We start from the raw sequence: 23738 nt of genomic DNA, 5'->3' as shown, positions 1-23738 counted from the left end.
AAAAGATGCCATGATTTTCCATTGGCACCTCTCATTGCGCATTGCGCACTTTCCCTCGAATTTCTTTGAACGAGATTTTGTGACATGGTAGTTCATGCTGTTTTTGAAGCTGTACTGCTTCGATACAGCAAGAAAAACATCTTTGTTGCAATACTCTATGCCAACTTCTAATACCCAAACATTTGACGATGAACTTGCATGGCTAGGTATTCTATGTGGGAGTTACGGGAACTCTAAATCACCCTCAGCTGATAGGTTGACGTTTTGCGTATGGGTCGAAGGTTTATATGCCTTGAATCACATATTTGGATCCGGAGCATTGTCCAAACCGTCATCGTAAAATGCACAGGGTTTTGGCTCAGTTAAAACTTACTCTGGTTCAACAAAATTGCTACTTCTGAACCATCCAGCTTGGACTGCCAAATTGGATTGAGGTCAGATTCAGATTCGTGAACAACCTCCGTTGCCCTTTCGTCCGCGCTTGAATCTTCTTCCTCAGTTGCATCTTTATTTTTCCCTATGATTATGATCTTAATCTTATGTATGGTATATATAAAGCTTTATTTGCGGGTATCCAAAAAGGTTGAACTCATAACTGCATAATGACCGTTAATTGGCCCCCAGTTATACTCGAACCTGGACTGCATAACAACAGTTGACTAGGACCTTCATTTACACTTTAACTCGTAACCGTATCAAGCACTATCACCCTGAAACTTGACTTCTATAAGATGAGTTTATGATGTAATTGTCCTATCCTGGCATGACATATGAAATGTATATGTTCTGAGACATGTTACCGCATCCCTGTCCTCTTTAATCTACCTATAAATTTCAAGATCTCACTCTCAAAACTTTAAACCAATAAAAACCCTAATTCCTAAATAAAAAAATCTTAAACCTAAAAAACCCTAAAAAAATCAATGGCCAAGGAGAGAAAGTGTGAAAGCGCTTCCAGCTGGGTGTACTTTTACACACTCTCTCTAAAATCTGTTTACTTTCCTAAATATTAAAAAAAAACTATTTGGTCAATTAAAAAAATCAGTATACCTATTTAGCCTAAAAATCAAGCTGGAACTCATTAATTGAGTTTGAATTGAAATTAAATAATTAAAATATATTTATTTAAATTAAATTTAAATAAATATGTTAGTTTAAAAGTAAAAATTTAATATTTAATTATTATTTAAACAGTAAAACTGATCCAACCAAGTAATATGAGCCTGAAAATAAAAAAAATAAAAAACAAAAAACCATGGTGATCTAACCCAGTCCGACCAATACAGAAACCCACCAAGTCTCTGAATTGGAGTAGTCCAGTTTCTACTTCACCCAGGTTCAAGCCCACTGAAATCCAGCAAGATTCTAAAAATGCTAGGGTTTCACTAATTCATACCATATATACCTCATTCTGATTTGTCCTCCATTCTTAAGTAAGGGCTTTTGCGTGGAGAGAACCGGAGCTACTGCCGTCGTCGCCGCCATGGTGAAGTTTCTGAAATCCAACAAGGCCGTGATTGTCCTCCAAGGCCGATATGCTGGGCGCAAAGCGGTGATCGTTAGATCCTTCGACGATGGAACACGTGACCGCCCCTATGGCCACTGTTTGGTTGCAGGGATAAAGAAGTACCCGAGCAAGGTCATCCGCAAGGATTCCGCCAAGAAAACAGCAAAGAAATCGCGCGTCAAGTGCTTCGTCAAGCTCGTCAACTACCAGCACCTGATGCCCACCCGCTACACCCTCGACGTAGACTTGAAAGACGTGGTTACCGTCGATGCACTTCAGACCAAGGACAAGAAAGTGGCGGCTTGCAAGGCGACCAAGGAGAGGTTCGAAGAGAGGTTCAAGACTGGAAAGAACAGGTGGTTCTTTACTAAGCTTAGGTTTTGAGGGTATTTACCTTTATTATAGTATCTTTTTTTGAGAAAAAAAAGTTTGAATTTGGATCTAGTGTTTCAAGCATTTTGAATTTTAAGGACGGATTTTGAATCTGTTCCGATGGGATATTTTTATGTGCTCTTTTGTTGTTATATGATGCTATGTTGCTTACTCATTTCTCTTAGACATTTATGTTTTTTTATCTCTCAAAAATAGAATCTTTTAGTTATAAAATGTTCCAATGTTTTGCCATTTTTTTGGTATTATGGTTGCTGCATGGAGTTGTTTCTCCTGCCTGAGAAATGGGTATGCTTCAGCTTCAAGATGGAGTTTTGGATTGAAATTTCTTGGATTTTAAAGCTTAATTTCAATTCAGTTCTTCATCAACCATTTACTTGTCATCTAATGGGTGACTATTTGTCTATTTGTTTGTTGGTTTGGCTTTTACTATTGATCTTAAAATTCGCATTGGTCTAGAAATTAAGCTTGTAGTTGTTAATTGTAACAATAAAGCATTAGAATTATCAAGCCTGTTTTTGAAATTTGGAAATTCGTTACCAATTGTTTAGTATAAAAATATACTCTGCTGTTCTATGTTATGGTTTAGAAGTCGGGGTTTGGATTTGTTCATCCTTGTTTGTTCCTTGGGGTTCAAAGTAATCATTTGATTCTTGTTCTACCTGGACTAGGTAAATGAGCGTTGAATGCGGACATGTGACTGACATTAGCTCACTCTATGTTTTCAAGTTTGTCTGATATGTTAGGCATTTTGATGCACACTATAGGAAAAATGAAGAATTGGACTTGTGGGATTCACTTTGCAGTTTTATGGTGCACTTAGAATTCTCTCTTTCTGTAGGATATTTGACTGGTGATCCGATGACAATGATATGGTTTTACACTGTTCATGGTTTTGCTCTATTTGTGTGAAATTGCTAAATAGACTATTTTAGGGTTGGTTTCGTTTTTGGATTTGGGAGTGTTGCTATTCTAGTGACAGTGCATAAGTTTCTTAAGCGACCATAGATCTTGGTGCTTTGGCTCGTCTTGTGTTTGCATTGATGATGGTGCGTTTCAGTGCTGCATTTTTTGGTGTCATTTTGGTTGATCAAGTACTGGAGATTCTCGTCGTTGTTGGAAGAATCCCTATCATTGTTTCTTACTTCTAAGGATTGGGAGTGAGTGAAGATCAGTGAGTGGATGGATAATCGAGTCAACTATGCCATTTAGGCGGAGAAAACTCTAAGGAACCTTAGAAAACTCAGAAGAAACGTTAGATGTTTTTCCTTAACCGGTAACCAATTGTTTTAGGGCCAGTGAAAACACTTCTGAGACAAAAGTATTGCTACACAATATACTTTTGAGTTTTTCAGACATGTTTTTTACCCAAATTTTTTTTCTTTGAAAAGCGTTGTTATAGTAGCTCTTTGTCGTTGGTTCATGGTGGAAAGTTCTTTTGCTACAAGTTCAATTCACAACCTCGCATGCGATACAATATGTTTATGTAAGATAATTATTCGATACACTTGTTAGTTCAAAAATAGTTCGAAGGATAATACATTTTGTATAAAAATGAATGGAACATAGTGCATCAACTATTAATTCACTAATTTCTAACAAATGTATCAATACATATAATAATTATCGATGTCTAATCATATAATATTTAACTATTGTATCAAATTTTATGACATTTAAAACACACTAATTTCCTGCTCTACTCTTCCTCCCAGAGAAAGTGAAAGCTTTTGGATGAGGATTACGAGGTTACATGCAAGAGAAGTCTCGTTGGCATTTCTCCTCTAAGGAAGGAGATAAACCAGAATATAAAACGCAATTTGCAGCATGTACGTTGAATGATGGCTTGTATATATACATATGTATATAACCAACCATTTATGACAAACAAGCAAGGGAAGGAATGAAACAAGTTCTTTAGTCAACTTCCTAAATCTAACTAAGCTAAGAAAAGCATACACAAAATTAAGCTTTTCATTCTGCTCTGCATAGCTTATATGTTTAGACGCAAGCTGCAAAGAAAAACCAATAAACACGAAAAACTTACACTAATAACGCTTTCCTAGAATAACACCGATGATTACGGACACAAAAGCTATACCCAAAATGAACTTTAAGGTGGTCAAGGGCGAAGCAACCTCGTGGTGGGTAGGAGTTGATGAAGAGGATGCAGCTTGCACTGAAGCTGCTTCCAACTTTTTCTTGCTCTTCCGTTTTGATGATGCTGAAAATGTTAATCCATCAATATCTCTGGACTTCACCTCTACTCCATCCTTCAATTCGGCTGAACTTCCACCACCCTGCAAACACATGATTTAACACATGATTTAGGGGTAAGCAACAACTTTCAGATTTTCACAAGAAAAATGTAGCCAAAATGATCTTGAATAGTGTTATATACTTCTACTCAGAAGAATTTACAAGTAGCCACCAATTTTCGTAGCTTTTCTTTCACGGCTTCAGCCAAAGTGTGCATGAAAGAACCGGACTATAAGAGCAGAGAGGAGATTAAAATATGAACTGACCTTCACAGCTACTTGCAGTTTATCTTCCAACTCTTTGACCTTCTTTCCAAGTAGTAATGTTTCATTATTTTTTGCTTCTAGCTCTTCAAGGCAGCAGTTTAAAGCAGCTTCTCGTTCCGCCTCTTTCTGATTGTTTGACATTCAACAAAGAACAGACAGTTAGTTCCGATTCTTCAGTACTGATAATTTCAAACATCACAATGATGAGAAATCTTAATCTCTTTAAAATTGACACACTTGTTTATCGATAGCATCTCTATCGCCTAGATCTTGTGCATGGTCAGCCTGACTTTGGGTAGCTATTTGAACCTACAAGTGACAAGCCAATTAGTTAAGAACTAATCATTTGCCAATAATTCGGAAAAGAACTGAAGTCATTTTCCTTATTTATTAACAGAGTACTATACCTCTTGTTTTAATTGAGTTTCAAGTTTCACCAACTGTTCTTCAAGTTCTTTGGCACGAGTTTGCGTCCCGGAACTCTCTGTGATCTCATCCTTGAGATTTTTAAGCTCTGATATCAGAGATTGTTCTTTTTCTTTTTCATTTTCCAATTGCTCTTGAAGCTGTAATATTGCAGATTGAAGTTCGTTCTTTGTATCCTGATGTGTTTTATTGAGCAGGTTATTCTCCTCCATTAGTGAAGAAATCTGTAAAAAGAGAGAAACAGAGGTACTTTTATATTACAAAAATAGAAAACAATCATACTTCTGTTTATTAAGATGCTCTAAAATTTCTGACCGAACCTGAGACTGAAATCTCTGCCCTTCAGAAGCTATTTGCTGAGTTAAATCTTCTATAGCCTTCTTTGAAGAGTGAAGTTGATCAGCAGTTTCATCCTTCTCTGCCAGGGCAGCAGCCAGTTTGCCCTCCAAATCACTGAGTTTTGACTCGTATGTGGCGAGTTCCTCAGTCAGCTCCAAATTTTCCTCGGCCAGCCCTCCACTCTCCTTTTCAAAGTGAGATGACTTGGTTTGCAGCTCCTCAACAAGGCTTTCCAGCTGCTTTAGTTTTACAAGAGTCTCTTCCGCCTCAACTTCTCGAGATACAGCAATTTCGGAAGCTTCGTGAGTTTGTTCTTCATAAGTTTTAATTTGGTTTTCAAGCACATTCAACTTTTCAATCAGGTCATTGGCTTCTGATTCTTTCTTGGTGTATTTCTCAATAGCTTCATGTAAACGTGCTTCTGCTTCCACAATTCGGGATTCGGCTTGATCTCGATGTTCTAAAGCCTTTGTATGCTGATTCGATAATTCTCTAATTGTGTATACATGAGAAGCAATTTCTTGAGCAGTTACTTCCTTCTCCGAAACTGCCGAATTAAGCAATTCCTGAAGCTCATCAACTCGGCCCTTGAGATGAATGTTTGTCTGAACTAGAAGTTCGTTCTCCGAGGTAGATTGAAGAGCTTTATTTTCTACTTCCAACATCACTTTTCTGAGCTGCTCATTTGTGCTTTCTAACGAAGCCAGCTTCTTTAAACTCTGATCCAATTCTTCTTTTAGAGTTGCGGATTGTCCAGATGCTTGAGCAACCTGTTCTTCATAAACTTTTAGCTGATCTTCAAACGATTTAAGTTTCTCAAACAGAGATTTTGCCTCCGAATCCTTGTTGGTGAAGCTTTCCATCAGTTCTTGGAGCTTAACCTCCGAATCCCTTGATAGAGATTTATGTAATGACTCGAGCTCTGAGTTCCTCGCACTAGCTTGCTCTAATACTTTTACATGTTGCTCTAGTTCCTCTTCAGCAGCTTTAAGCTTTTCCATTACCTCACTTTCTCTCAAACCAGCAGCCTTAAGATCATTTTCAATGCTTTCCAATTTCTGTTGTGTCATATTTAAATCATCCCTCAATATCTCCACCAGATTTTCTGCTTCAGCAAGCTTTTCACTGTAGTCTCGGGACTCCTCTTCTAACTTTTTCTTCTCATCTGTTGCTAAATTCAAGCACGCCGTCAATTCCTTCTCCTTCTCGTTGGCCATATGCACTGCAATTTCAAGGCTTGATGCTCTAGCTTGGAATGCCTCGAGTTCGCATGTAAGTTCAGATACCTTATCAGAGTATCTACTGGACTCGGCCTCTGTGTCTCCACATTTCTTTTCTAATTTGCTTATCTGTTCTTCGAGTTCCTGAATCCGGTATTTCTCAGCTTCAAGTAACAGCTCCAACTCATTGACCTTTTTGTCGGCACCCTCTAATTTGGAATGAGAATTCTGGAACAGGTCCTCTAGCTCAAGGCTGCGCTGATGACTCATATTAGCTCGGTCCTCATGTTGAGCACTTCTCTCGGCAGAAACCTTCAACTCCTTCAGGAGCTCTGTATTCTTAATTGTTGACTGGTTTAGAGCTGATTCTAGCAGATTTACCTTCTCCTGATATTCCTGCATTTGTTTGTTTAATAGTTCTTTTTCTTCCTCGACCTCTCCCAATTTGGTAGTAAGTTCAGATATTTTCCCTGAGAATTCCTTCAGCTCTTTCTCGGCTTCAAAACCTTTTAGTTCTACCAAATTTAGCTGTTGTTCAAGCTCCACATTTCTCTGCTCAGCCGCTATAAAACGTGCTTCAAGCTCCCTCAGTTTCGATTTTGCAACCTCTGCTGTTTCATTGGATGCCTTAATTATATCCTCTAGCTCAAGATTCTTTTGAGTGGCAGTTGCTGCAGCAACTCCTGATTCGCTATGAACCTCCTCCAGAGATTTCAGTTTCTGCTCAAGCTCCTGATTATTAGATAGAGCCTGAGACAATAGAGAATCAGTTTTACAGAAATTCTCGTTTGAAAGCTTCAATTTTTCTTCGAGTTCACTGCACGACTCCTTCATCCGTGCTGCATTGCTGCTGAGATCAGACATGTCTATTTCTAGAACTTCTTTTTCTTTTAGCACTTTACTTAATTCTTCTTTCACCACGGAGAGCTGAATTTCTTGATCCTTCATCTTGTTTTCGACCAATTCCCTTGCGTTGACTTCCTCCTCCAATTTTAATTTAATATCTTCCAACTCAGAAACCTTTACTTGAAGATCTTCTTTAGTTGCAGCAAAAATATTCTCGAGCGTTGAGATATTTTCCCTCACTCTAGATTCCGAAGCTTTTTTCAAGTCCAACTCGTTAGCCAATTCACTGATAAGAGCTTCCTTCGAAGCAAGCCTTTGCTCCAAATCCAACACTAGTGATTTAGAAATTGCCAATTCTTCTTGAGCAGCAGAAAGTTCAGCTGTTGTGCTTTGAAGTGTTGCATTAACCTTCTGATTTTCAGCAACCTTCTCATACAGGCCCTCGATTTCTTCCTTTAGGGAGGCCATCTGATCTTCCATTTCTTTTGCACCAAGTTTCGCAGTTTCAAGCAATCTCTCAAACTCCAAAGCTCGTTGCATCTCAGACTCAGCATGCAAGCCACTTTGTTTATGCAATTCTTCAAACTTCCGTGCTTCTTCTGCTGAACTCCCCAAATCCTGCTCCAACTCTTGCATCCTCTTTCTTGAGTTTTCAATTTTGATGTTGAGACCATCAAATGCTTCCTTCACTTCAGCGAGTTCCTTTTGTTTTGCCTCTTGAGCTTGGAAAGCCTCTTTCAAATTTGCTAACTCTAAACTGTATCTCTGTTCAGCTTCAATGATCTGCTCCTGCAATTTTTTATTACTGAGATCAAGTTCATCATACTGCTTTCCCACTTCATCCAACTTCTCCTTTGCAAGCAAAGCTTCATCCTTCAGTCTGCTATTTTCTGATTCAAAATCCTTTAATGCTCCGGTCACTCTTTCCAATTCAAGCTCGAGTTCCTTCATCTTTTCTTGGGCTTCAAGTAGTTCTCTACCTGAATTGCTTAAGCTTCTTTCGATGGTAGTTGACTCATCGCCCTGGTTGGGTGAGGGCTTAGCGACATTTGAACCGTCCTTCATATCTAGTGCTTCCTTCTCTACTTTAATGAATTCTCCATCCAAGGCAGTTTCTTCTTCGTCTTTGTTTCCTTCCTTTCCGACCTGTGGCAAGTCTCCATTTGAGGCCCATCATGCCTCAAGCCATAACCATTAGAAAGGAATGCTCAACCAAGAATCAACTGAACTATTTATGGAAATAATGTATAAATGAACCAAAAATTACCATTTCAAAGTTAGCATGCAGGGGAAATGAGTTTGATTTAAGAGTGAGCATATTATTATTGCAAATAAAAAACTACTGAAACAGAAACACCCTGCAGAAAACAGAAATACGGTCTTACATTAACAGGCTCGGCAATGTTTTCAGTATCCTTAAGAGCTTCCTTCACTGGGATTTCAGTACTTGCTAGGTTCTCTCCTTCCATATTTGAATAAAATAAATTCTGGTTTTATAAGTTGTTCACCTGTAATCATTGAAGTTCACAGTTCAGAATGGAAAGAGAAGGAGAGAAAACATGTAAATCATGCATTTTTTTAGTCAATTATCAGTTCAGTTTGTGTTTGCAGAATGAAAAGAAAAGGAGAGACATCATGTATGCATGTAATATTGAATCATATTCGAACAACAATATCATCATATAGGGATAAAATATTATGTTAATTGATGATGATGTTGATATTATTTTTTTAAAATTTTTTTATAGGTTCATACTTTGTGAAGCAAGAGTCTTTAAAAGGGTTCTTTTTTTACTTGTAAATTATATGCAAAGCATGTAACATTAGATATTACGTCAAAAAGATATTTTTTATTATTTTACGAAGCATATTTAAGGAAAATATCTTTTCTTCTAAATATTTTGAACTGTTATTCATTTTCTAATAAATAGAAAAGAAAGAGTAGTGGTATTATGGTGTTGAACGATATAGATAGTTGTAAATTTGAAATGAATGATGTGCAGTTGGTATAAGGAAGATGATGCCATTGTCAATTTGCCACCTAACAACAATAACCATACCACTTTATTAAGGGCTCGCATTGTTTCCATCACATTCCCGTATAAGGAAATGGCTCTTCTTAAGATTAACCACATTTTTTTGCTATATTTTTCATCATTTTTTGTTTTAACTTTTTTTATTTTTCAAGGGCCAAAAAAGTGTATATTTATTTTTAGTTCCTTCTTTATTATTATTATTTTTTTTTTTAACTTTTTGCATTATTACTTTTGTTTTATGTTTTATATGTATATATAATATTATTTTATATATAATTTTTAGAAGTGTAGTTTCTTTGAAAATATCTAACATTATCAGAATATTTAATAAATTTTAACTTATACATAATTAATTAATAAAAATTATGACTATAAATAATTAAGTAAACAAGTTTTTTTTAATATAATTTAGGTAGGTTTAAGTTGTTGGCATCAAAGTGTTAAAATTCTACGTCTAAACCTACCCTTTCTCAATTACTTCTAAAATTTGTATGCTTGTTTTGATATAAAAAAATATTTTTAACTATAGTATCATTTTATATGTAAAATTTAATAATTTTATATTATTTTTTAACTTATCAAATAGGTAAAAAAATTGATTATTACAAATTCTAATTTAAAGTATTCATTTGTTAAATTTCTTCTTGTAATTAATCGAAGAAGTCTAAATGTAATTAATTGAAGAAGTCTAAATTAATCAAGATCAACATTATTTTTGATAAATGAGTTTAAATTTAAAGTACAATTTGATATTTTTTTATCCTATTAATTAAGTACCTATATTTAGTATAGTTTTTGTTATATAAGGTCTAATTACTTTTGACAAAACTAATTGAATGTCACTATGACATTATTGTATGTAAAGGTTTAGGTCTCAAACTTTAAAGGTTCGAGTTTGAGTTCTAATGTTTGCAATTGTAATATATAGGTTTCTTTCTCACTCTGTTTGTATATTTTGTGTAAGTTTTATTTGATTCTTTTTAGATTAATCTAATTTTTATTTGGTTCTTCCACTCTACATTATATTGAATAAATTTTACACTCTAGTTGGTCATATATATTTTAAACCAATATATATACATATTAAAAATAAAAAATAACAATAATTAAATGAAAATTTAAAAAATTATACTGTTTTATTTTTTAAAACTATTTTTACTCCTTTATAAAAAAAATAAAAGAACTAATTTTTATAAAAGAATAAATCAAAATTATGAAAATATTCTTTGGACCGCGTAAAATATTATAATTTCTTATGAAAATTGGAACTTTTTAATTATTTTATATATTTATAAAATATTGTATTTACTTAATTTTTGAAATGACATAATCATCATATTATTATATTATTCACGTATTAAATATTCATATGAAAATATTATGCCATTTGATGCAATCAACAATTTTGTAATGAAATTTATTTATATATATATACTTAAAAATTTTAAATACCGGATTGCACGCTAAAAACTAAATTCAAATAGCAGTACTTTTTTTTTTTAAGGTTTCACTAGTACAAAAATAATATTGTAAGAGGGGAAATGCTAGACCGTCATTTTAAATTTTGAATGGTAATTTTAAGGGGATAAAACTATAATTTTTTCATTATATCAACTTATAATTTGTTAATCATTAGGGCTCAAAAATAGTTTAATCATTTTAGGAAGGTAAAAGTTAGAAGATATGTACAAAATATATATTCAACCAACTATAATATGAAATTCAACCAATGCAATCAGAGGAAGGACATGAAAATAGTTAAAATTATTTGAAAAGAATCGGACAAAATCCATACAAGACATATGTACATAATAAGAGGAAGACCATACATTACAATTGCAAATAACAAGCCTTCAAAGTCTGAGCTTCAACCTTTATCAATAGTGTCAAGTTCTTATTAGTGAAATAACAATATATTAACCCAACTAAGGTAAAAGTACTATGAAGGTTTTTATATTAGGAGTGAGATTGCATTTTATCGTTTATCCTTAAAAAAATTGACAAATTAATTCATATACATTAAATCAAAGAATAAATTGGTCATTTTGTTAAACATTTCATCCATGGTTGCTATTAAAAATTAATCTTTGCATTTTAACATGAGGTACATATAACACGTCATATGTCATTGTATAATTATTTTATCAATCACACTAATTCTTTACAATACAAATAGATATAAATTTTAACAAAAATAATAAATTCGATCTAATATATATAAATTTATTTATTTATTTTTAGAATAGAAAAAATAAAATACGATATTACTTCTACTACAACGGGACTTTTGCCACCCAACTGAGTACAACTCTTTGTTTTCTTTGTGATTGATCCGTTACCAAAAAGGAAAGAAAGAAAAACTCAATCTTTTCCTACTACTCCAAATTAGAACATCGAAATAGTGGTCATCGTCAATCATGTGAGGTCAATTAAGTTAGTGGGGCCCAAAAGGGTGCCATCAAATAGGCACCCCATCACTTTAGCTTATTTTTTGTTCTATGTACCAAAGCATATCCGAATCAATTACTTATTCTAAAAATAATATAATAAGCCATCGTGACAGCTAATTTTACTAATTCAATAAAGAAGCCCATCCTCCTCCCTCAATTTCATCTTTTCCGTTTTTTTGGATTTCCAATCTTAGGGTTTAAGTATGCTCGATTGCGAGGTTTTTAATGTTTTGAGTTTCCATGAATTAGTAATTGATTTTATTTGAGTACAATAATTTACGTCTATTAAGATTGATTATATAATTAGTTAAGACTTAAAAAAACTATATTTTTAGAAAATTTAAATTTTAGTTGTATTTTTATTTTAAAATTTTAGTTCTTGTCATTTGATTTAAAAAATTATTAATATGTTGTGAATAATTTTTATTAGATTTTAAAATGTAACGCTTTAATATTTAAAGTTAGATTTAAAATTTAAATTGAGTAAAAAATGAAAAATGCTTAAAGACCATTGCTTTATCAAATCAACTTTTTTTGTTTTTTTCCTTTTATTTTAGTTTTCCTTTTACTAAAATTTTTTAAAACTAGATAGATGATTAATTTAACTGATCGATTTGATTTTAATTAGATAAATTATTAAAAAATAATAAAAATAAAAAAATCCATCGGTCCAACTCAATTCTAATGACCATACCTTTTACTACTGCAACTCTTAATTCATGTTTATGATTTAATCCTTCAACTATACTATTTTTTAAATTTTTTTAATCACTTTAATATTTAAATTATCATATTCTTATCAGCTTATTCAAAAATTAAAATTTATCAGTAAAAATGTCAAGTGAGTAATTTTTTTTTTGTAAAATAGGTGGAAAATATAATTTAAATACAAAAAAAATGGAAAACAGGTAAATTTTAACTTAACCCAAACATTTAAGTCATTAATTCAAGGAATCAACAAGGGTTCCAAGTGGAGTGCAATCAGTCAAATATCGTTTCCAGATAGTCAATTTCATTTTCTAGAAAATAATAAATTAGAAAGGAATTCTATACGTTACATAGTCCTTTGAGATCTAAAACACTTCAAAGTTTTAACCCCTTGGAATTGAAACACTATCTAATGGAAAAACAACAAAAAAGGAAAAAAAAAAAGGAAGAAGAAATTGGTGTTATGAAGAGGATCAAATTCGACACTAATCCAAACAATTGGCGAAAGAATTGCTGTTTTTTCTTTCACTTTCTCTAGAAAAAGGAAAAATCATCCACCAAAAATTATCTAAGCGATGTCTGATCATGATGATCCATCATATATTTGAAATAAACATGCAACAAGGGCAGAAAAAAAAAAGAAAACAGAAAACAGAAACATCGAAAGAGATAAGAGAGATTCTTGCCTGATGAGAAAAGTCGGATTGATTTGGTTTGCTTTGGCTTGCCTTACTATTTGTTTAATAGTGTTTTCTTTTACTTTGAGAAGCTAAGGGAAAATAATTGCTGAAAAATTCAGAAAGGAGGAAGAGAGGTGAAGTGGAGGTGATGAAAATAAAAAATATGAATGACAAAAAGAGAATCTTTGATATAAAAAGCAAAGGGCAGCAACACTTTTTTTTTTTACCAAAAGAAATTAATTGGACTATTTTTGAATTAATTTAAAAATTCCTTACTTCAATATTCATTTCCACAAAAAACTAACAAATTCTCTCGTAATGACAATTTCTCCTCTTTAAAAAGTGACCTTTTCATTGTCGCTGGCGTCATTTTTTTTTTCAAATGATAAATTTAATTACTTACGTTTATTAGTTTTGTCAAAATGGTCTTAATTAAATTTTTAAATTTTTTTTGTGATTAACTTTTATTTTTTTCTAAATTATTTTTTTAATAGATTCGGTGAAAGTATGTTAAAAAAGTTAATGGGATGATCAAGAGTTATTTTTTAATTTTATGTATGATTTATTTATTTTATTATTTTTCCCATGTAATTATTTTATTGGATTACTTAAATAATAAATTACATCTCATCATAAATATTCTAAAAATGAAATTCTACATCATTCCGTTAACTTTTTTAACAATATTTTAATTAAATCTGTTAAAAAAACAATTTGAAAAAAAGAACAAAGGTTAAGGGCTAAAAAAAGCTCATAAATACAATTAGAGTCATTTTGACAAAATATATAAATGTTAGTGACCAAATTTGTCATTAAACCTTTATTTTTTTTATACAATAACACTTAGACCCATTTTTCTTTTTCTTTGTGGTCTATGGCTATCAAAATGACAAGAAACAATGTCACATCCGACGTATAAGGGATCATGATCAAGGCACGTAAAACAATTCAATGCAATCATTTGAGTTGATTGAGCTTACTTAATCTATCAAGTCTAGCTTAATTCTTGGAATATTATGAAAAACTCATTTACTTGAAGCCTAGTGAATAAATTAAATACTCAAGTAACTTGTATTTTATTAGAGTAATTTTTTATAGCGTTGATGCCTTAGAAAATTCTCTTTGAGATTCTCAAATTTTATTTTATTTTTAAATTTCCAAGTCATGTATTTAGCATCCCTATCACTATTCTATTATTGATTTAACAGAAATAGATTCAAAATTTTCTTTTTTATAATTCGAGTGATTATTTTGTAATTTTTAAAGTTAAGTAATTTAATTAAAAATTTACTAATAGTTGGATAATTATTTATGTAATTTACCTTATATTTATAAATTTTAAGTATATTATAATTATTTATTTTATATTATTACAATAATTATAGAGGTTGAAATTATTTTTTATCACTTTTGTTATGTGATACTTTTAAAGGTTGTTTCTAGACGTAATTTATCAAATAATTATAAAAAGTTTTTATTTATTATGAAGTATTTTTTTTTCAATTTTTAAAGTATTTATTAATATGATAAAATAATATGTCAGCATGTGATACATGTGGTACATTAAATGTTGTCTATTTATTCTGTCACTTAACAGTAAAAATAAATAAAATTTTTAATAGAATTATTAATTTACCTTTGATCGAACGTATAAAAATTAATTTAAGTAAAAAAATTAAAATATAATCCGATTTTAGTTTAGAGAACTTTTAATAATATCCCAGCTTTATCAAGCAGATCGAGATGAATATTCCTTTGATTCGCGATTGAATTAACTTGATTTTTGTTTAAACCATGAAATTTTATTTTTATTTCCATTGCTAATACAAGGACCAAAAATCAGCCAATAAAATTTTCAAAAAAACCACTTTCTTGCATGCTATAATAACGTTCTTTAGTTTCAGAACAATTTGATTAAACAATTCCCAAAAACTAATATTTCCTGTTTTACAGATTGTGCTATGAGGTGAAATTCCAAAATTTTGTTTCACAAAAATCTCTTTTTTTAATATAAGAAATCCAATATTATTTTGATTATGTAACTAAAAAACACTGAGTCATGGTTGGACACGGCCCATGAAGGCAATGGTATAAATTAAGCTAATAGCCCAAATGCCATCTATGAAACACATTAAAGAAACAAAAACATTATCCCCAGGCTGTGGTGGACTAGTGGAGTATAGCTTAAAAGTGCAGAAGCAAAGTGAGAAAATGGACGGGGTGACGCAATTAGCCCTTCCAGTGCTGGGAATTGTAGCAGCTGCTGCTGCTACCTTTTATGTCGTTAGCTTTTCTGAGCTAAGAGAGGTTTTCTTTTTCTTCCTTTATCTGGCTTGCTTCTTGTTTCATTATCTCGTTTCATTTTGCTGCAATTTTTTCTTACAGAAATCATTTAGAGATTTAGAAGATTCAGAGTATGAAAAAGGAGGATTCGATTCTTATGTAAGCTCTAGGAAAAGGCGTGCCATAAGAAAAGCGGAGAAGAAGGCCAAAAATTGACTACTTTGCCCGTTCCATTAGTATTCCAAAACTGCTTTTGCTTTAATTTGTAAAATTTTCAGTAACTTGGTTCGATGTTATTTAGTTTTTAACTTTTAAATTTCGGAGAAAGAGTTTATAAGAGAACAAAGGCCCTTGTTGGTTAGCAAACTGCAGTTCATTCAATCCCATTATTGAGCACAAAACACAAGATGAAATGCTCTTTCGTTTGACAAATTTTCATGTAAGAGCGATATCTTCATATCCGTGTTCAGATATGTAGAGAGGCGCCTGCGAGTCATTGCACTGCCACACATTAAATGGCGACAAGGATCTCAATGGTTTGAAACGCCGCCGTTTAGTTTCCATATCGATGAACATTACATTCAAATTTTCCTCAACATGTTTCATGGATCATTCCCTGTGTCCGATTTAGAGTGCCCTCCGCCCTAGCTGAATACTCGTAACTGTGATGGAGTTTTGAGAGTGGTTTCTTTCGCTATTGCTTGAGGCACTATTTTTCCCCTTAAGATTAGATTACAGATCGGTATCACCATTCAAAGTCCCAAAAATCTTGCTTTGTTTTGAAATGGTTTTGAGCAAAAATATCAAATCCAAGAAATGCATCTGAAGAATAAGATAAATAGATAGTTACGAAAATAGGGATAGCAAAATTTGAACCGCATAATGTATTATGATTCAATTTACTTTGATTGGAATATTTTTTTTTTTCGAAGAGTGAATATGAAGCGAGGTAGGGTGGATTTTTTGTTGGACAATGGGTATAGAAATTATGATAATTGCTTTACTTGTTTTGACCTGTGCCACTATATAAATTACTATTTGATAAATTTGTAATAATATATTATAGAAAAACTTATATGTTTTTTTTAAAAAAAAATTATGTTCAAATATTTATTTACTCTAAAAAGATTTAAAGGGTGAGGGATAGATGCTCCCTCTATGAAAGTGATAGTATTTTTTAATATTATACATTTATAGTAGAGTAATTTTCAATATTATACATCTATACGTGAACTATAAAGTAATAATAGATTTGACGACATTTGCCCCTCCCACTTCATTGCTTATCCTTAGACGAAAGGTCTTAAGCAGCATATCTGATAGAACAACTCAAAAAATAAGGAAGTGTCATCAATCTCTTTATGCTTGATTGAAGCTTGAAGTACTTCTTCGTACACGTATAATATCTCAGGGGCAATGATTTTGTACAATCATCTTTCGTATTTGATAAAATATAGATCTAAGTTTGTGTATGATACTAATAGATAGGAGCTCATAGAAAAGTATTACGAGGCCTGGTGCATTAGAATCCACTCAAACCGAATCCGTTAGTATGAAACAATTCCTTCATTGTTGTGGAATAAGAAACCCTTTTATCGTGTTTAATTTATTTGAGACTATCAGAGCAAGATCCACGTTTTGGGAATACAAGTACAAAGCAATAACAAAAGTATTTTTAGCTGAACATCGAAACAAAACACACACATAAAGCAAGAGAAAAAAAAGAAACAAAGTAAGACTAAAAACAGTTTCTTTATTAAGGCACCAGAAATATCTTACAGAAAACATGTCCCGAGTACGAACTCCGTGAATAGCTTTCAGTTCACACGAAGCAGCACACATAATTTTCACCATCATCAATATAACCTATTCACTGTTTCTTCTGCTGAGACTTGAGTTCCTTCACCCTCTCCTCTGTAGCCTTCAACGCTTTCCCATATTTGCTTATCAACTGCAGAGGGTAACGAGTTCAGGGTTATTACAACTCTGCTTAACAACACCTAGAATTGCTATTTCCATATGTCAACCATAGTTATTCATCTTTATGCAGTTTCAGCTTTGATTAAACCAAGAAAGTTGCCTGAGGAACTTTTCTAGAACATACTATGAAATCTATAGATAATTCAGCAGACAGGGGTAACATCCTTAAAACTTACTTCATCAACCTCTTGAGGAGTAATTATAAATGGTGGAGACATCATTATGTTGTCCCCTGCAACACGTACTAGCAACCCATGTTTCTCACATTGTGCTCCAAAATATGTACCAACCCCTATGGAGGAAATCATCAATAATTTGCTGATAGAGGGAATAACAAAATATGAAATCATCACATTCAATTGCCTTTATATTAAGCCAGCAACTCAAATCCGTAATCATGCAGTAAGACAAATTATTAGTTTCCTCTCAAAGAGTGAAGTAGTAAGTAGACAGCAGCCTTAGTAAAAAAAGAGTAAGTAGAAAGAAGAACTTGCCCCATTCAGGAGGGAATGGATCATTAGGCGACTTGTTGTCTGTAAACTCAGTACCAAGAATCAAGCCGGTACCTCTGATCTGCAAAATCAGAGAAGGATAACAATTTCATGTCTCATTGAAACTACATATTGACTGCATAAAATGGATGTCTGAAATGCCAAACGCACCTCTCCAACAATAGGACTGTCAGAAAAGGATTTTAGACCATCTTGAAACCTCGGTGAAATGCTCTTCACCTTCTCAACAATATTTCTCTCCCTGCAAGGATATGAAATAGACTTCCCTAAGTATCACATGCACTATGAGAACTAAGTCGAGTCAGAAAATGTCCAACTTTTTGCAGGTTAATTGATTGAGTAGTGAATGGATGAAAATTGAACCGTGAAACAGATTTATGTAGAAACACTGTTTAACCATATACAACTTGAAGAAATAAGCTTGGTAATGTTTTCATAATTGTATTCTTTGGTTATTATTTTGGTCACTCATTTTCCTTCAAGATAACATGAAGACTTACCCCAAGATACCTGCATTGAATTCAACTACTCCACGAAATAACAGCTATAAACAAGCTTTTCTATTTGCAATCTAGACATTTTAAAATTATATAATATTTTCTATTTAGGGGAAGGATGGAAACACACTTGTAGAGCTTGAGTGCTTCAATTGCAACAGCACAGGATACAGGGTGCCCAGAGTAGGTGAATCCATGAGAGAAACTACCTGAAATGAGCGAAATTCAATGAGGGGCCAAAAAAATGAATATACACATGCCCTTCAATGAGTAGTATTAACATACCAAGTTTGTTGCTTTGAGAATAAATGACTTCTGAAACTTCAGGGCTCACCATGACTGCTCCAATGGGCATATATGCAGAAGAAAGAGCCTGCGAAACACAATACCAGCAAATGCTGAAATATGAGAATTATCTCACGGTTAAAGCCTATATAATACTTGAATACTTTCTTAGCTTCACCTTTGCTAGTGAAATAAGATCTGGTTTAATATTGTACTTGTCACATCCAAACATCGTCCCAAGCCTTCCAAATGCACAAATAACCTAATGCAAAGCGGAAAAGCATGCTTAAGAACAAAGGTTGGAAAGATTTCTAAGATAGCAAAATCAATATGGATACAGAGATAGTCGAGTACCTCATCGGCGATAAAAAGTATGTCATACTTTTTCACAACAGCTTGTATCTGCATGATATTTGAAGTGTTATATCAGTCAAAACTGCAGAGAACTTTTGAAAGATACCGCACTAGGAAAAAAAATGAAAAATTGCAGTAAATTATTAATGCTTTTGTATGAATCAAACTAAGTTTGCACTAGCATTGCCTATTTGAATATTCCAGTAAATAAGGAGAAACAGGTTGAAACGTTGATGGTACCAAAAAGCAAAAGAAATAGTTATTTCAAGTGTATAGAAATAATTAGCTATTAAAAGCTCACCTTCTCAAAATAAGTAGCAGGAGGAGGTATAACACCTCCTGCTCCCATAACAGGCTCGGCAATAAATGCAGCAATCTAAGATGAAGAAACTTGCTAGGTCAGCTATACAAACAAACCCCTTCTAGTTGAAAAAAAGATTCCCATTTCGTGTTAAAACATATTAGCTGACATTACCGTCTCTGGACCCTCTTTCAGAATAAGGTTCTCTAAATTGTTGGCTAATCTTGTTGAGAACTCCTCTTCCGTCTCACCTGAGACATAAATAAAGATGAGTATCATTTTGAATTTTCAAAAGTATATCTCAGAAAGATTGGTAAACTTGAAAACCTTCTAGATGATAGCGCCAATAGTGAGGGCAGTCAGTGTGCAACACAAATGGAGCTGGCAGGTCAAACTTTTGATGTAGAGCAGGAAGTCTGTAATGGCAATCTAATAGTTTAAGAACTCCAGGATTTCAAGGATTAAGTATAAATATTTTGAAATATAAAGTAAATTTTACCCAGAAAGACTAGCTGATATCAAAGTTGAACCATGATATCTGGAGGTATTTAGAGAAAGAGAAAGGATGGTAAGTATTCAAGAAATAGCACAAAGGGAAGCACAGAAGAATAATATTGATTGAGTAGTTGGATTTTACGATTTTGCTCGAGCAATAAATTTCTTCTTATTCGGTCTTCCAAGTGCATTATTATAATACCAAACGAGCTTCACCTAATATATATAATTCAGAAAGTTAAACATCAGCAAGCACCAACTTCACTTTTTTAGTTTATACCAATCATCAAATTATACCCATTACTAATATGAACATTCAAAAACGATATTTAAAACACTACTATTAGACTATAATAAACCTGAGTATCATTAGCTTCAGATCCACTATTTGTAAAGAAGACTTTTGCCATTTTGGTTGCAGTAAAAGTTTCAAGAAGATCCTTTGCAAGATCCTGTAAGATCAATATTTTCACTCTTTAAACGTGTTTGAAATAACAAACACAAAGGCAATATGAACAATAAAATGCATCATGCAGAACACAACATAACCTAATAAGAAAGAATGGTTCAATACTAATGCACTAGATGGATGAAACCATGGGATGAAGAACATCGATGAATACCAGTGAAGGCTTTGTCGTACGATTCCAAAAAGAATGGTAAAATGGCAACTTGTTTAATTGAGCAGTTGCAGCTTCCATAAGTCGAGGCTCACTTCCTCCTGCAAGAATTTAGTAAACATAAGAATTCTTCTGCCCTATCATCATAGCATTAGGCTTATTTCCTTCTGTTGCTTAAAAATGCATAAGGTAAACATGAAGATGCAGTGCACATTTAGAAAAGGCATAGAACTGATTTAACAGTTATCCTAGAATGGGAACACCATTGAGAAGTTAAAAGCTCTTAACTCAATTTTATGGTACATTTGCAAATGTTTTGACATGCAAGAATAATAAAGAATGCTTGATCCAGATACAGAATGTTCTAAAAGGTGCAAAGTGACATACATTTATCATGCAGGCATATATAATATACTCTATTCCTAAACGGTCATCACAGATTATAGTAAAGACTAAGTGCAACTGCATTACTAGCACTATAATTGATGTTAGTCGCAGCCATTAAATTCGAGTTATTATCATTAGTGAATCACAATCTTCAATACAAGTCAAGATGAGAAAGATAAAAAAGGGGCAATGGTTGAGAATATTGAATGAGCCAAGAGATGGTTCTAAAATTACAAGACATCAATACCTAATGCTGTACACCATAGACCAGCGAGAGAATCCAGATACTTTTTCCCATGGGTATCATAAACATAGCTTCCCTATCACAGCAGGAGCAAAGAGGAGCTTTAGAAAAGATGAAACAGCATTTGTTGAGGTGAGTTCATTCACCTAAGCAACAATTTTAAATAAGTAAAAGAAAAACACCTTAGACTCATACCTCAGACTTTTCAATAACCAGGGGATGTAAGTCAGTGGTCTGCCACCCAGCTGTGAATGGAGCCAGCATATCATGCCCCTTAAACCTGAGATGAAGGACATACATTTTTATATACCCCATATGCATCAATATAACAAGCATCTTCAAATATAAACCGTAAGACATTAACATATATCTTAAAAAAATATTCATCAAGTTATGTCTTCAGATATTGTTTTCTACAAGCACAAACTAAGGTACCCATGATAAGAGCAAATGCATGAACAAGTGAGGGACAAACCTATATGAGGTGGGGCAGACATGAATAAAGGTTTAAATACCAAGTTACAGATACATAAATTCACATACCCATTGCCATCCTTTAAATCTGAATCATCTCTCTGCAAAGATGGCTCGGTACTATATAATCTTGCCAGTAATGCACCCTTAAGTGGGTGGTCCATAGAACTTCTGTACGCAGCAGCATTTTTTATATATGAACCAAGCTGTAAATAACGGAGAAATAAAATCAATATGATGTTTGAGAAATGAATACAAAAACCAAAAGGAAGAAGAAAAATCAAGTGGATGTTGCTCCTCTAGCTTTTGCATGTGTTTATATGTTAAATGACCCAAATCAGGCCTAGCCCCTCACTCTGTTAACAGTTCCTGCTCCAAAATGATATCCCAAGTTCAAATCCCCAATTCCTATTTTTATCTTCTTTTCAGTATAAAGAATAAGTAACTAAATGGAAAGTTCAGATATCATCCAATTCTTCTTAAATTCTATTTCTATTACAACTAGTTTTCTTATTCAATGCTGTATTGTGATCATTCAAAGGAAAAGGTTTCACATTAATAGATTCACAAAAAAGACATGAAGGTAATAACTGATCCAGAAATACGGGATTAGTGTACAAAATGGCTATGTTAACCATAAATAATACTTATGCAGGTCAGTGGTTTCTCATAAGCCAAACAGAACCTAAAGTTATAGTCAATGAAGTTGGAGTCCTGGAAAGAGGTAGTAGATTCAGTAGCATTTCTCAACATTGAATATTCCATTCCATAATTTCCTGAATAAATCTGATCATATAACCTTTTAACATATATTGCTAACAGATAATTAAAAGTTGATCCAAAACAATAAACAAGAAAATTATTGTAATTTTAAATTCCCAGAAAGTATTAAAAGATGATATTCAGTAACTCTCTACAGCGTCATGTGATTCATAGAATCCGGAAACCGTATAAAAGTCAGACAAATAATGACAACGACATAAAGTAAGGAAAAAAATAAATTAATAAAAGCTTCTTCTTTCTAACTCAGCCAAAAAAAATGAGAATTTATAAGTTTTTTAACAGAAATCAGAAGAAATGAAAAAAATGGGTTCTCTTGTCATGAAACCGAACATGTAAGAGAAAAACATGAAGCCTGGGTTTTTTTTTCTCTGAAGAAAAGGGTCGATCAAACAGTAGAAAAAGGAAAAAAAATGTAGAAGATGATTGAAGAATTTAGAACCTGGGTTTTGAGAGTTGATCGAAGGAGGCTGTTGGGCACCATTCTTTTTTTTCTTTATTATCTAAAGTTAAGACAAAAACATGCAGAGAAGCAAAAGGCCAAAAGGATAGAGTGCTCTCAGAGAGAAAAGAAACACTTGTGCAATAATTAAGGTTTGATTTTTCTTCTATGAATCCATAAATAAACGAGGACAAATGACAAGTAGGCCACCACCACGAGTAGCCTGTCAAATTAACATGAAGATTCTTTTTTATTTATTTTTTACTCTTTCCAATAACTTCCTTTTGTCAATCTAAGAGTTTTCAAATATCTTCCAAATCCTTATTTGGAATTTTTTTTTAATTATTTAAATTATTCTATCACATTTTTTCTAAATTATACATGTGTATAAATTAAAATATATAATTGATGAGAAGTATATTATAAAATTTAAAATAATTTTCTCCTTTATATTAAAATGAATAAATTTAAACTTTAGATTTAATGTTTAATCTATTTACAAAATTTAATATCACAACACCTATTTTTTACCGCGTGATAAATTTTAGGATAAAAATATTTATATAATTTCTTACTTTAGAACAACATAAAAAAAAAAGAGTAAGTGTTAGGTTAAGCAATTTGAATTTTAGAATAAAAATATTTTTCTATATAATTCTTTTAAAGAGAAAAATTAAATATTAAATATTTAAATTGCTTAATTTTGATAACGTTAATCTTTTAGTTTCTGTTATGTTGTTAAATTTACTTTAATTATAAATATAAAATTAAGAGGTTATCTAAATTTTAAATATAAGATTTAAATTTATTCATTTTAATGTAAAAGTTAAAAATAATTTAATTCTTGCCATTTTTATTGTAAAAATTCTCGTTACTACTTATATAAATATTTTTATTATGTAATAATTAAATAATATAAAATATAAAATTTGATTCTTCCACACTTATAAAATTAAA

The 23738-nt window shown here is 32.4% G+C and overlaps 4 protein-coding genes across 5 annotated transcripts; 2 read left to right on the top strand and 2 right to left on the bottom strand.

Annotated features, from left to right (window-relative positions):
* Positions 1 to 1219: 1219 nt before the first annotated feature.
* LOC107923813 (60S ribosomal protein L27-3) lies at positions 1220 to 2050 on the top strand. The gene has a single exon (XM_016853962.2). It carries the CDS (start codon positions 1484 to 1486, stop codon positions 1889 to 1891), a length of 408 nt encoding a protein of 135 aa, XP_016709451.1. The 5' UTR covers positions 1220 to 1483; the 3' UTR covers positions 1892 to 2050.
* Positions 2051 to 3539: 1489 nt separating this feature from the next.
* LOC107923812 (myosin-11) lies at positions 3540 to 13427 on the bottom strand. 2 transcript variants are annotated; one of them, XM_016853960.2, is made up of 7 exons: positions 13134 to 13427; positions 8639 to 8761; positions 5169 to 8399; positions 4830 to 5072; positions 4660 to 4731; positions 4423 to 4548; positions 3540 to 4197 (listed from the first exon to the last, which is right to left on the bottom strand). In XM_016853960.2, the coding sequence occupies exons 2-7, from the start codon at positions 8720 to 8722 to the stop codon at positions 3946 to 3948; spliced, it is 4008 nt and encodes a 1335-aa protein (XP_016709449.1). In that variant the 5' UTR covers positions 8723 to 8761; positions 13134 to 13427; the 3' UTR covers positions 3540 to 3945. The 2 variants fall into 2 exon arrangements, with proteins under 2 accessions (XP_016709449.1, XP_016709450.1); XM_016853961.2 differs by lacking the exon at positions 13134 to 13427 and having other exon boundaries at positions 5169 to 8432; positions 8639 to 8764.
* A 1797-nt stretch (positions 13428 to 15224) lies between these two features.
* Positions 15225 to 15776, top strand: LOC107923233 (uncharacterized). Its single transcript, XM_016853447.2, has 2 exons — positions 15225 to 15434; positions 15513 to 15776. The coding sequence occupies exons 1-2, from the start codon at positions 15240 to 15242 to the stop codon at positions 15624 to 15626; spliced, it is 309 nt and encodes a 102-aa protein (XP_016708936.1). The 5' UTR covers positions 15225 to 15239; the 3' UTR covers positions 15627 to 15776.
* Positions 15777 to 17143: 1367 nt separating this feature from the next.
* Positions 17144 to 22942, bottom strand: LOC107924570 (gamma aminobutyrate transaminase 3, chloroplastic). The gene is made up of 19 exons (XM_041081319.1): positions 22782 to 22942; positions 21629 to 21765; positions 21281 to 21365; positions 21089 to 21161; positions 20458 to 20555; positions 20194 to 20286; positions 19977 to 20050; positions 19839 to 19877; positions 19667 to 19755; positions 19514 to 19590; positions 19340 to 19414; positions 19039 to 19086; positions 18863 to 18946; positions 18685 to 18772; positions 18530 to 18608; positions 18053 to 18143; positions 17885 to 17963; positions 17567 to 17682; positions 17144 to 17361 (listed from the first exon to the last, which is right to left on the bottom strand). The coding sequence occupies exons 1-19, from the start codon at positions 22821 to 22823 to the stop codon at positions 17281 to 17283; spliced, it is 1548 nt and encodes a 515-aa protein (XP_040937253.1). The 5' UTR covers positions 22824 to 22942; the 3' UTR covers positions 17144 to 17280.
* Positions 22943 to 23738: the final 796 nt, after the last annotated feature.

Source organism: Gossypium hirsutum, chromosome A11, assembly GCF_007990345.1.
Source record: "Gossypium hirsutum isolate 1008001.06 chromosome A11, Gossypium_hirsutum_v2.1, whole genome shotgun sequence".
NCBI classification, from domain to species: domain Eukaryota; kingdom Viridiplantae; phylum Streptophyta; class Magnoliopsida; order Malvales; family Malvaceae; genus Gossypium; species Gossypium hirsutum.
The sequence above is the reverse complement of the archived record's forward strand: the minus strand, read 5'-3'. Positions and strand labels throughout refer to the sequence as shown.

What these genes read in the sequence shown, in the direction of transcription:
- LOC107923813 (XM_016853962.2), top strand. Translation starts at nt 1,484, where the DNA reads ATGGTGAAGTTTCTGAAATCCAACAAGGCCGTGATTGTCCTCCAAGGC.
- LOC107923812 (XM_016853960.2), bottom strand. Translation starts at nt 8,722, where the DNA reads ATGGAAGGAGAGAACCTAGCAAGTACTGAAATCCCAGTGAAGGAAGCT. An exon ending in GGCAGAGATTTCAGTCTCAG is followed by an intron (nt 5,073 to 5,168) that starts GTTCGGTCAGAA and finishes CTCTTTTTACAG; the next exon opens with ATTTCTTCACTAATGGAGGA. An exon ending in AACTGCAAGTAGCTGTGAAG is followed by an intron (nt 4,198 to 4,422) that starts GTCAGTTCATAT and finishes ATGTGTTTGCAG; the next exon opens with GGTGGTGGAAGTTCAGCCGA.
- LOC107923233 (XM_016853447.2), top strand. Translation starts at nt 15,240, where the DNA reads ATGCCATCTATGAAACACATTAAAGAAACAAAAACATTATCCCCAGGC. An exon ending in GCTTTTCTGAGCTAAGAGAG is followed by an intron (nt 15,435 to 15,512) that starts GTTTTCTTTTTC and finishes TTTTTCTTACAG; the next exon opens with AAATCATTTAGAGATTTAGA.
- LOC107924570 (XM_041081319.1), bottom strand. Translation starts at nt 22,823, where the DNA reads ATGGTGCCCAACAGCCTCCTTCGATCAACTCTCAAAACCCAG. An exon ending in GTACGACAAAGCCTTCACTG is followed by an intron (nt 20,287 to 20,457) that starts GTATTCATCGAT and finishes TTGATCTTACAG; the next exon opens with GATCTTGCAAAGGATCTTCT. An exon ending in TTTATTGCTCGAGCAAAATC is followed by an intron (nt 19,878 to 19,976) that starts GTAAAATCCAAC and finishes AAATACCTCCAG; the next exon opens with ATATCATGGTTCAACTTTGA.